The 12,044-nt window shown below is 40.5% G+C and overlaps 1 protein-coding gene across 10 annotated transcripts in view; it reads right to left on the bottom strand.

Moving 5' to 3' along the window:
• The window catches only part of LOC119011284 (obscurin-like), a 58,053-nt gene that overhangs the window by 16,422 nt on the left and 29,587 nt on the right, over positions 1-12,044 (bottom strand). Inside the window, exons 44-56 of one of the 10 annotated variants that reach the window (XM_037084257.1) lie at positions 11,913-11,981; positions 11,355-11,450; positions 10,438-10,509; positions 8,036-8,302; positions 7,611-7,877; positions 7,073-7,339; positions 6,359-6,628; positions 5,073-5,339; positions 4,240-4,518; positions 3,494-3,751; positions 2,949-3,215; positions 2,441-2,713; positions 85-351 (exon numbers count right to left, since the gene is read on the bottom strand). The exons of 1 other annotated variant lie outside the window; for it this stretch is intronic. In XM_037084257.1, the coding sequence (XP_036940152.1) occupies positions 85-351; positions 2,441-2,713; positions 2,949-3,215; positions 3,494-3,751; positions 4,240-4,518; positions 5,073-5,339; positions 6,359-6,628; positions 7,073-7,339; positions 7,611-7,877; positions 8,036-8,302; positions 10,438-10,509; positions 11,355-11,450; positions 11,913-11,981 (2,919 nt within the window). The remainder of the gene's footprint in view (positions 1-84; positions 352-2,440; positions 2,714-2,948; positions 3,216-3,493; positions 3,752-4,239; positions 4,519-5,072; positions 5,340-6,358; positions 6,629-7,072; positions 7,340-7,610; positions 7,878-8,035; positions 8,303-10,437; positions 10,510-11,354; positions 11,451-11,912; positions 11,982-12,044) is intronic. 8 more of the 10 variants (XM_037084258.1, XM_037084260.1, XM_037084259.1 and 5 more) reach the window with 8 other exon arrangements.

Below are 12,044 nucleotides of genomic sequence, written 5' to 3' on the forward strand. Positions count from 1 at the left end.
ATCTGGCCACAGAACTGTAAGATTCAAGGGTGCAGAGGAGACTCCCGAAAGGTTGGTCCTCTTTCCATGTGGAGGGAAGCTCACCTTCCACATGAAGTGAAGCGACCACACAGGTACCCTGTGCTTCACAGGAGTAACTGCCCCTGTCTTCAGCGGACACACGGCTAATGTACAACCGAGCCACATTCCAGTCCTGCTCCACTACCACCCTTCGGCCATCAGGCTGCAATGGCTGCCCATCTTTCTTCCACTGAGCCTTGACAGGCCTTGAGAACTGGCAGATGAACTCAGCCGGTTGGTTTTCGACCACCCGAAGGTCCTCCATGTCGCTCACCACTTCAACTGTGGGATCTGAGGTTGGGGTCAGGGGTCAAAGGGTCAGGGCTTGGCCATAAAATATAAGGATAAGAGCCAGACATGCCGAATGACATGTGAGCTTTATAACCCCCAAAAGCATGTTGCTGTGGTGCTCATATGTGAGTTATAATATTATGTTTATGTGGATTGTCAAGTGCAAATTGTATATGCAATGGTAGAGTATCTTAATGTGTATTCCAATGTCCACTGTGAGATCCATTTGGTGAACTGTGAGTTCACCAAATGGATAGGGGGTCAAAAAGCCCAACCGCCAAGGTTCAGGGTAATGGTGACACTCAAAGGCTGATAAGAGAGGAGGGCTGATGAGTGGACAGAAATGCCAAACTCATATAGTAGGTGTTGGTGTTAGAGGTTTTAGTTCTCAGAGGTTAGGGCATGGCTTAGTGGGATGGGATAGTGGAGGTTATTAAACAGCAACCGGCCTACATGGATGGGTGGAGCAGCACTTTCCAAACACAAGATTTTTGCAGATTTTACAACTCTATGCGATAAAACTTGGATAAAACCTTAACATCATCAAAACCAAGCCTACTCTGTTTTCCACTGAATCCAATCCGTCAACCTCTTATTCATCATTTATATTACCAAGAGACAAGTATACTTACGGCTGTACCTTTAACCAGATAATAATCACGATTATGCTTTTTCTTCCTACAATTCAACCTGAGCAGGTTCTACTTGGCAATCTATGAGTGCACATTCTCAAACAATGACTTAAGGGATCCAAAATCACAGATGTTAAAGGGAATACATTCTTACCAATCACACAGAAAGTCTAGCCATGGATGTCGAGTAGTTGATGTGTATTTTAAAGGTGCAGTATGTAAGAATTAACCACCCGTTTGATATATCTCAAAAGGGGGCAGCATATTGCCAGAGTAACTGCAGCCTTGTAGCTAGTGGTCCCATTATTTTGCTCCAGTATGCCTGGACTGGGAGGTCGTGTTTACACTGCTAGCACAAAGCCTTGGACTGCCGGGGCTTACTGGTTAGCATGCATTCTGCAGATAATCTTTGTCAATTCTTCAAATGCTTTTAAGTAAAATTCTTGCGTATTTTACCTTTAACAATATCTTAACACACACTAATCACTTATACACTTGTCATCATAAGTCATTTATACTTCGTCAAGAGCTGGACCCACTCCCAGCTTGCAAAGGCACACAACTATTCAATCTCACATTCACACGTACAGGCAATTTAGAGTCACCAGTTTCTCTAACCTGCATGCAAGATAGAAGACAATATGTCTTTAGGGTGACAACCACTGTAGATATTTTCCAACTAAATATAGAAAAACATATCTTGATAACACCTCACACGTTATTTTAATGATAAGATTTATAAAATTAGAGGAAGCTTTACAATTCAAAAGTAGAGGCAGCTTTAAAAAGTGGAAATTCAATCAATCCATCTTCCCAAAGATGGATGAAGGGTCTCTGCGATGAGTGATCTCAAAAGTTTCCAACATAATCGTGATTATCATTGAGTCATCATTTCAGCAGCCCAACATACAGCACTCAGGAAGAATTCCAAAAGAGGGGAAGGAATAAAATGAGCCTAAATAATACTTGCCTAATAAGATAAATGCGTCTGGAGGTTTTTCTGCCCTACTCTAATGATTCTTTGCTGTGATGCTGCACCCAGTTGTATGTTTTGGTTATATCAAAGCATACAGCATGGAACTCTCTACTGCCAATGTTATTGTCGATGAAATGAGAAACAATGCTGCTCATGCATGATGAAGCACTGAAATATAAAAATATCCACTATCAATCTATTCATGAACTTCAAACATTTTAAGGGACCCTGCAGAAAACATTATAATCCAAGGTATATTCACTCTTATTTTTCAAGGAGAATTGCCACAGATTTATTTAAATGATAATATTGCCATCAGGTGAACTGTACATTGTTGTGACAATAATACAACTTTGACATTAAAATGCAAATATTGTGTTTTGCAGATCTAAAATGTAAGATTACATTTCTGCAGGGCCTAAAAAGAAGACTGAGATACTGCTTATCTCAGTCTGCACTCATTGTCTTCATAACGCGATACCTTTGACTAAGAGCTTGGCTGCTGATGTTAAACTGCCAGCTTTGAACATGACGGTTCCAGAGTCATCTGTGGCCAAGTTCTTTAAGGTGAGTGTGTGGATGTGGCCCTGGCTCAGCCCTATCTCACTAAAGGGGCTGTTCTCCAGCAAGTTGCCATCCAGCCACCACTGCACCTTGCCCGGTGCCCTACCGGACAGCTGGCAGGAGAAGGTTGCCCATTCCCCAACAAAGACGTCAGTGGGCTTAAGATCACACACAATGAAGACTTCTTTCGCTGTTGAAAAATACACATATGCATACACTGAGCGTATAATTTGCTTAAGCATTATATCAACACAACACAGCCACATATACAAGACAGACAAATACCATGCAAACATTAAAGTGTATAAAGTCTTTACAAACAAACCTACTATTATATGTGTAAGAACAAATTGTAGAATAAAATTAAAATGTAACTAATCAGCCTTAAACTCCAGGACAAACGCAAAAGTATTGAGATTGGCTACCTTGCACTACCAAAGAAGCTGTAGTGAGCTGGTCTCCTGCATCACAGGTGTAGTAGCCACTGTCTTCAGGCTCCAGGTTCCGTATACAGAGCTCTTGAACGCACCCTTCCTGCCTCATCTCATACTTCCTACCGGACTCGAGTACCATGCCTCCTTTCCTCCATTCAACACGCACACCTGGCTTAGACAGCTCACAGTCCAGGGTAATATCATAACCCTCCATGGTATCCTGGTTCTTGAGCTCTTTGCAAAAGTACACTGGGGCACCTGGTGAAAATTCAAAATGTGAAAGGCATCAGATGTTGAATTGGAAAGTTTGGCATCAGAAAGTTGAGATGACAAGACAAACATCTCTTAGGGACTCTAGACAAAGATTTTGTTGATGCAGTGATGCCAGACTGGATGTGTGGTTGAGAGAAGTTCACGAATATTTCGGTGGTTCATTTCAATCCTATCTTGGGCCACATTTTGGAATCTGATCAGGAAATTTAATTTATTTTTGGGGGGGGTTTTCATTTTTTTTTAGAGGTGGCATCACTTTTTACCTTCCACAGTCAAGGTGACGTCACACTGTGCATCTCCAGTGTCACAGGTATATGTTCCTGAGTCTTCAGGCGCCAGGTTGTGGATGCGAAGCTGGTGGAATGCTCCATTGTTCTTCAGGTCATACTTGAGACCTGCTTGGATGGCCACGTTGTTTCTGATCCAGGAGATTGTGGCTTTGGGGTCAGAGATGGTGCAGGCCAGAGTGACCGTTTCGCCCTCTAATGCAACAGTGTTGTGTGGCTTCTCTAGAATTAGCACTGTAAATATGGGAAACCCGAAACTAGGTTTAATAATTGCAGAATTGATATGCAATCTTTTTCTTTTCCCTTTCGTTACAGCCCTGGCATGAATACTATCAAAGCTATTAAAAAAAAACGCATGCATGCATACAATGACAGTTATATGCTATCACAAATTTTTACAGCTTGGCGAATAAAGATCTGCAATTACAAATTAAAAACTGCAAAATTTGACAAATTCAGTATTGAATATTTATCTCTGAGAACACCAATTTAAATTGTTGACTAGTTTATCTCCTTTTGTTACAATATTTGTGTTAGCACTTTAATAGCATTTCTTTTTTAAGCAAACACTAAATGCAAAGAAGGGAAAACACGTCTGAAAGTTAGGATGTTGAAGATGATGGTGCCAGCTGGTTTCCATTTGCCAAGACAAAGCTGTTCGTTGGTCGATGGAGATGGATATGGGGAGCAAAAATCTCCAGCGACCATGTCATCTCCTTTACCTTTGGGTTTCTCCTCCACCAGAAGACAGGCCACACTCTTCTCTTCCCCCACTACAAAGGCAACGTCCCCGGATTCATCTGTGGTCACCATCTTCAGGACCAAACGGTGCACTCTGCCCTGGCTGCTCATCTGATTGAGATCGTTATTTTGGAGGTTGTTGTCTCCAAGCCACCATTCCCCGTTTGTCACGCCTGCATGTGACAATTCAACCTCAAAGACAGCATCCTGCCCAGTGGTCACAGTTGTATCACAGAGCTCCCGGATGATGCGCACATGCTCTGAGGGTAAATGGGATGATGGGAGGTCAGTGATAAGACCTCGGCAGAGCTTCCATATTGCATCAGTAAGAAGGTGGAGCCATGAGCAGGAATCAGTTGCATACTTACTCAATACTTCATGCCACAACTTTGATCACAGGTTCATGGATGTTAGCATGTACCAATCTAATGACAACTAACAGTCAATCTACAGTAGTACTAGACTGTAAAGAAAACACTAAACTAAACTACACAAAATACTACAAATCGAGCAAACCTGAATCCAAACCCATTCACTATACACATATGTAATCTGATGACTCACAAAACATATTAAGGCAGAAGTTATAAGACTAAAGAAGTGTAGCCAGCGGATAATTAAAAGTCAAACTGCATACCAGCTAAGACATCACACTTCTAACTCGAGGACAGTCAATTCCAAGAGAAACAGATGCTGAGTAGAAGATATGATCCAGTAATTGATAATGAGATGGATGAATGTAAAATGAACTTCAGGAAGGTTGAAGACAAGAAGAGACAAGAGACATAGATGAGATGAAGATGTGCTCTGTTACCTTTCACAGTCAGAGTAGCAGCACTTCTCTTGTCCCCGGTATCACAGGTGTATTCTCCGCTATCCTTCACATTCAGCTTGTGTACGACCAGGGTTTGAATGGTAGCTCTCTGCTCCATACTATACTTCTCCCCATGGGTCAGTGCAGTTGAGCCCTTCAGCCAGGTCACCTTGCAGTCCGCGCTTGATGTCTCACAGGACAGGGTGGCCTTTTCTCCTTCAGTGGCCTCTTGACTTTCCAGCTCCTTTTTGAATAGTACAGGTGCGGCTGCCAGAAAGACCATTATTAATTAGGATGACTGATTTAAAAATTGTCCTGGGTAAACCCCTTCATCACTTAACATATTGGATCACAGGCAACATTATTTATACTCACAATTCTACATTTTCCATACCACTGAGAAGCTTAAAACAGAGCATGAAAACAACTGTTAGGTCCTTGCAAAGTTTATCTACATTCGGTCCATTTCAAAGTCTGCGGTAAAACACTGACTGAATCAGAAAAAACAGCAATCAATTTAATTAATATTGCCATGAACAAATGATGGTGTCTGTGAGCAACATAAAGCAACACAGAGCATTAAAGAGTGCAAAAAATAAAATACAAATGCGCTTTTGAAAATCTGAAGTATAAAAAAAGTTAATTTGTTGATTTTCCCCCTTATTATTAAAGGGAGGAAAATAGAGGTGGCAGAAAATAGAGGATGGGGGATGACATGCAGCAGAGAGTTTTCAGGAGGGCTCTAATCTGGAAAGTTGCAACTGCGTGGTCTTCACCACTTAAACAACAGAACTTCAATGGCTCAATAACATGACATGGTCCAACACAGCAGTGCATGTTGTGTGTCATTATATTTTTTAAAAAATTAGGTGTACAGTGCAAACAACATCTTTTCAAGTAATCAAACTGATCAAAGTGACCAGTGTGTCATATGAACATTACACAGTCAAAATTAATGGGGAAATGTTAGTTCAATGGAAAGAAGAATAAACATGCAAATATTGTAGAGCAATGATAGATATGTAGTAAGGTGCAGAGCTTACACAAATACGAAAGTGAGATGAATGGATTTAAGTCAGTATACAGTGGAAAGAGTTCAAATAACGGAAGAAATTAGAAGCATCCATGTTTTGAGATGCTTCTAAAGAAGGAAAGATGGAGGAAATGTGTCCCACAAGGAAGAAGATATAGAGAAATGATATAAGAATTCTAAATGATACAAGAGAAGCAAGAAGTCAAGTACTTATTCTCGTCCCAAGAAATAAAATGCATAAAATTTCCCTTACCTCTGACTGTCAGAGAAGCAGTGGAAGTGTGGTTTCCCACTGTGAAAGTGACTGTTCCCGAGTCAGCTTTAGTGACGCCTCTGAGCGTGAGGCTGTGCACCCGACCCTCAGTCTTGATCAGGTTCATTTGATTATTCTGTAGTGGTACATCCTGGAGTTTCCACTGGGCCAGGGGTGCCTCCTCATGAGAAACCAGGCATTCGAAGTGGACATCTTCACCTTCATATACAACGCAGCTCTCCAGGAATTTCAGTATGTTAACCTCAATCTCTGTTTGACAAATACATTTCAGTAAAGTGGTTACAAAACTATCAAGTTCAAGTCGTGCAGATTGTGATCAAAGTGTGTTAAATATATAAAGATCTCTACTGAGCTGTTATTGTGAGTACCAAGTGAAAAAAACAGTGTGTGTGTGTTTGTTTGTTACTGGTTTGTGAAAAGAGACCAGTGAGAGACAAGTGATGAAGCGCAACAGAAAAGTGATTGTGTGAATAACTACAAGTGTTTTGAAAAAAATGACCTGCAAAACAAAAACATGTGGGGGGGAGAAATAATGTGAACATTTAAATGTAGTCAAGAAGGCAGCAAACAAGATATCCAGATGAAAGACTGATGCATGTCATGCTCAAGTGTTGGAATGACGTAAGACATGCAGAAAAGATGTGACTCCAGAGGCTGCATGAAAGGGACAGTCTGAAATAGAACAGCTCCTACCCTGCACAGTGAGGACAGCTGAAGTCCTCTGGCTGCCTGTATCACAGGAGTATTCTCCTGTATCTTCTGCATGCAGTTTATAGATGACAAGCTCAACTACAGTTCCCTCCTGTTTCAGGTGATACTTGCTGCTGGATGCAAGCACCCTGTCACCACACCTCCAGACCACACTGGCTCCAGGTTTTGTGGTTTTGCAGCGAAGACTAGCGCTGTCCCCAGCCTGTCTCTCAAGGTTCTGCAGCTGAGTTTTGAAAAGGACAGGCTGGGCTGGAGGGGCAGAAATGGAGGACATGTAGAGACAAAAATATTAGGATGACCAGGTGAAAGCTGGCATTCTCTATAGTCCTGCTACACACACAAAACTGCTGTGTAAAGACAAAAGTAGCAGTGGTCAAAGTGAGTAACATGTCAAAGACTCTTGTGCTTACATCTTAGTCCTTAAGTCATTGTTTTTTGTATTGTAGTCAAACAAGCCTTCAGTAATTTATTTTGCAACTCAACAGTTTTCACTATATATATCAGGTTTTAGTCAGCCTACCCTTCACAGCTAGTTGTGCGGTACTCTGACAGTCACCAGTGTCACATGTGTAACTCCCAGAATCCTCTGGGTCTATATCGTGGATAATTAGTGTAGCCAGGTGTCCTGTTTGTATAATTTCATACTTGGCACAAGGACAAAGACCAAGTTCTCCTTTCCTCCACTCCAAAAGAACACCAGGTTTAGAAAGCTCACAATGCAGGCTCACACTGTCACCTTCATCAGATGTTTGGCTTTCAAGCTCTTTTGTGAAAATAACCGGGGCAGCTGATGAATGAAAAGAAATAACCAGATATTTATCTGAAGTACAAGATCAAGAATGGCGATGAAAAATGCTGTGAGATGAAGACTGGATTGAAAAATGAAATGGAAGACTTGGCGGCAGAAGAAGACAACATGAGACGATGACATGGTCTCAATCATACCATTTACTACAAGGGAGGCTGAGCTTGTTGTGTCCTCGGAACAGCAGGAGTAGCTCCCTGTGTCTCCAGGTCTCAAGCCAAAGATTTGTAGCTCATAAATGCATCCTGTTTGTTTTGATTGGTATTTTTCTCCACAACTCAGGACTTGAGTTTCCTTCTTCCACTCAACAGGCAGTCCAGGTTTGGAAAGCTCACAATGCAGAGTGACAATGCCTCCCTCTTCAACCTCCAGGCTCTCCATGTCTCGAATGACTACGGCTGGAAGAACTGGAGATTCAATCAATAAGATAGGAAGATGATGATGTGTATTGTCATTGTCAAGCTTTCAAAGTGGCAGTTCATAGCAGGTGAAGACTGCAGTATGCTTTGTAAAAATCTTTAATTTTTTAACATGTGACTGAGTGGACGATGATATTTTCACCACTAATGTCGTAGAAGATCATTCTGTGGTTGTGAAGGCAATCTTGTATTTTTCTTCTATCTTCATTGTTTTACCTACTTTTAGCAATGAATATCTTTAACTTTAGGTGTCTTACTTTATTGTTCAATATTTTTTTGTAATTTCCGTTGTTAATATGTTGCCGTGTCATTTATATACTATGTGAAAAAAAGATGCATACACACACACACACACACACACACACACACACATAAAACAACAGTGACGTACATCAGATAATCCTTAATCCAATTCAAAACAGAGGGCCAGCTAAATATTTAGTTTGTCAAACACACCTTTTTTAAAAAGGGGTACTATGACACTAGGGCACTTACAAAAGGGACATTCTTGTCCCTCTATCCTTTAACCTACACTAAATGATATATAAAGGAAGCCCAGGCTCCATGAGAAACAAACCCCAATATTCTCCCATCAACTACAATGCAACGTAGGTAAGCACATTTCCACAGTGTATTCCAAATTGGGTCACAGATTGGGAAGTGTCCATCAGAACAAGCATTGCTATACACTGTCTTACTGCATTTACTGTTGAGCTATGTTCTCCTCGATCAAGCTTCATTAAATACTTCTCACCTGGGTTGATCAGATTAAAGAAAATTCATCAAAACAAAGTGAGCACCAAAATGATCATCAGACACAGCAGGCTTTTCAATCTCCCTAGGTGTAGTAAATTTGATTAGACCTTAAATATCTACTATAATAAACATAGAGCAGCATTAATGCAAGAATAGTAAAGGGACTTCTGACGAATAAACCCACAAAGGTTGTTGCCAAACAGATAAATTAACAATCAAATCAACAGAGAAGACTGATTAATTCCAACAAAATGCTCCAATGCACAATTTCCAACCAACCAGCCAACAAGAACAAATGGGCTTATCATTTGACAAATCTGTCAAGACACAAGGAAGTACGTAACAGTCTGGAACTGTTGCATTATAGCATGTGTTTTGCCAAAACCCATGCATATAACAAACCTGTGGATTACAAACAGAATCCCATTTGCATTCACAGTGTTCTTGTACTTTCTTTATAATACCACCACATACTTTCAACTGTATTTTTTGTTTCTTGCTTCTCAGGTTCAACTCTGGATGTCACTGCTGAAGTTGGTGACTTCTCTGCTATAACTGAAGTTAGTTGCAGACATATAATGTATGTTTCAATGGAACTTGAATATCGTGGAAATTTTCTCCAACAGACCGAACAAGACAACAGATCAGAAGCAATGTGCCACGCAAGTTTTAGAGCTACAATGTCCAAGACAACAAAATGCCATCCACACTTGAATTCCATTTGTCTGGTGCTGACAGTACAAAAGCCTTTAATTTTTCAGCTGATACACATATTTATGCAATGTGCAATGGTAAAAGCACTGTCTTAAACACAACCTACACACAGAACTATGCCTTTGTCCAGAAAAGAAAATGTTAGGTAATGCAAGACTATAGGATCAGATCCTCCACTACTTTTTTGGAAGTCACAGCTACTGTAGCATTTGGAGGTCTAAATGCTGTGATAACACACTGAAGCCTAATCATACCTGAAACATGGCACCTAGAGAGCCAGCAGCCACAAATCTAATTTTTGGATCTGGTCAGTTTTTACTGAGCACACATACTCTACTCATACTAATACTCAGCAACATCTTACATATTAACTTTCTTCTCTCACATTTAACTGAATGACCTCATCACTAACTCAAATCACTGAGCTCTAAATGAAGCCTTTAAAAGAAATAACAACACACCTCAGCAAAATATAGACCAAAGCATAAGAACAGAACCAACAGCCACAATACAGCTACAGCCAAACATAAAGACAAGTATGAAACATCAGTAGAGATAGAACACCAGCATTTGGCAACATGAACACTGAACGGTGTGTGAGAAGAGACAATGAGAAAGCACAATGTCAATAAAGATCTTAAATTGTTGCATACCTTCTGCTGCCTCTTTGGTCCCCTGTCTCTGTGAATCTTGTTTGGCAGCTATTCCAGCAACAGTCTTTTCAGCTGGGATAAAACACAACATTACCCTCATAATCATGCAGTGATAAGCTCTACAACCTTAAACCAGCAGATGACCAGAACCAGTAATGCACACAAAATGACCCAGTGCACCTAGTTCACTGTTGCTTGTTTAAACCTTGGAATACCGAAATGGCCCTGTGCAATCAATCAATAAATCTACAAGCAAGAAACAATAAAGCCTCTCTCTTTTCTGGTAGATCATTATCAATAATCTAACATACAGCAACAATGCAACACAGAACTGCCAGAGGTGCAAATACAATCAGCAGGGCCAAAAGGTCCATTATTGGTCTTATTAGTTCTATTTTGCATTTGCTTTAATGTAACACTTTTTCTTAAAATTCCAAATGATAACATTAGCTTAACAATTTGAGTAAAACTTTAAATCTTTGAAAATGTTCATGAATTTCAAAACATCCTGGTATTTCGTAGGTCCTTTGCTTTAATGACTGTATTCAGTTGAACTGGCATGGATTCCACAAGTTTGTGCAAAACCTGAACCTCAACCCCACTGACAGGCACTTCCATTAAAACAAATTACAGTACTGAATGGTATCGGTGCTATAAAATGGAACTGACAGAACAGCACACAAGGGCAAAAAAAGCCACCTTCTTTATATATTTTACACATTCTATAGACAACATAATCTACTGCACAAACAGTAAATCCAGTCTCAGCTGCCTACGCCCTCAACTCTTTTCTTGGTAAGTGTGACATTCTACAAGCTTGAAGTTGCATCTGGAATACAACAAATGACAACAATGATAACAGTATTGACAGCTGACAAATTATTGGACAAAAGCCATGCAAACATGTGTCTCATTACCTTCGCCTCCTACTTTGAGCTCTTGTGAATCTCTCAGAATCTCTTGTTTGAGATGCTGCTGTGTAGGAGTCTGTCCAGTAGATGGCAGTGTCACAGCTATGAAATTGAGCAAAACACAATTCGAAATTTCCGCAGCACAAACGACATGTATCAACAACTGATGGGAATATAATGTGTCTCCAGACCAATAAGTCAGCCTCCATACAAGAGCATTACGCAAAGAGCACAGATGTTGAGAATAATACGATGATTCATTTTCTACATTATCAATACCAGCTCCAAAAATGACACAGATCATGTGATGGTTGAATGAAAAAGCCGTATTTTCCAGCAGGCAGATGAAATAGAAGCCACAACACACCGTTTAAGAGGGTTCAGGGCCCAAAAGATTTCTGTCCAATGACACCAGTCAGCAGCCAAGACATGAAGTGACAGTGTTAAGTACCGAATAGCTTGATGTGTGCTCCTCACTCATGACTAAACACAATACAGATCGATTCATTTCTAATGCACATTGGCTGAACACCCAAGCAAAGCTCAGAACCTTCAAATAATTACCTTCCACTGTCTCAATTATCTCTTGCTTCTTCTGCTTGTCTATTATAGACAGAGCCTCAGGCATCTTGGCTGAAATGCAAATGTGATATGAAAATAGAAATACTGTATAAAGTATAAATGGTAGCAACCAGT

The sequence above is a fragment of the Acanthopagrus latus genome, chromosome 21 (assembly GCF_904848185.1).
Source record: "Acanthopagrus latus isolate v.2019 chromosome 21, fAcaLat1.1, whole genome shotgun sequence".
NCBI classification, from domain to species: Eukaryota; Metazoa; Chordata; class Actinopteri; order Spariformes; family Sparidae; genus Acanthopagrus; species Acanthopagrus latus.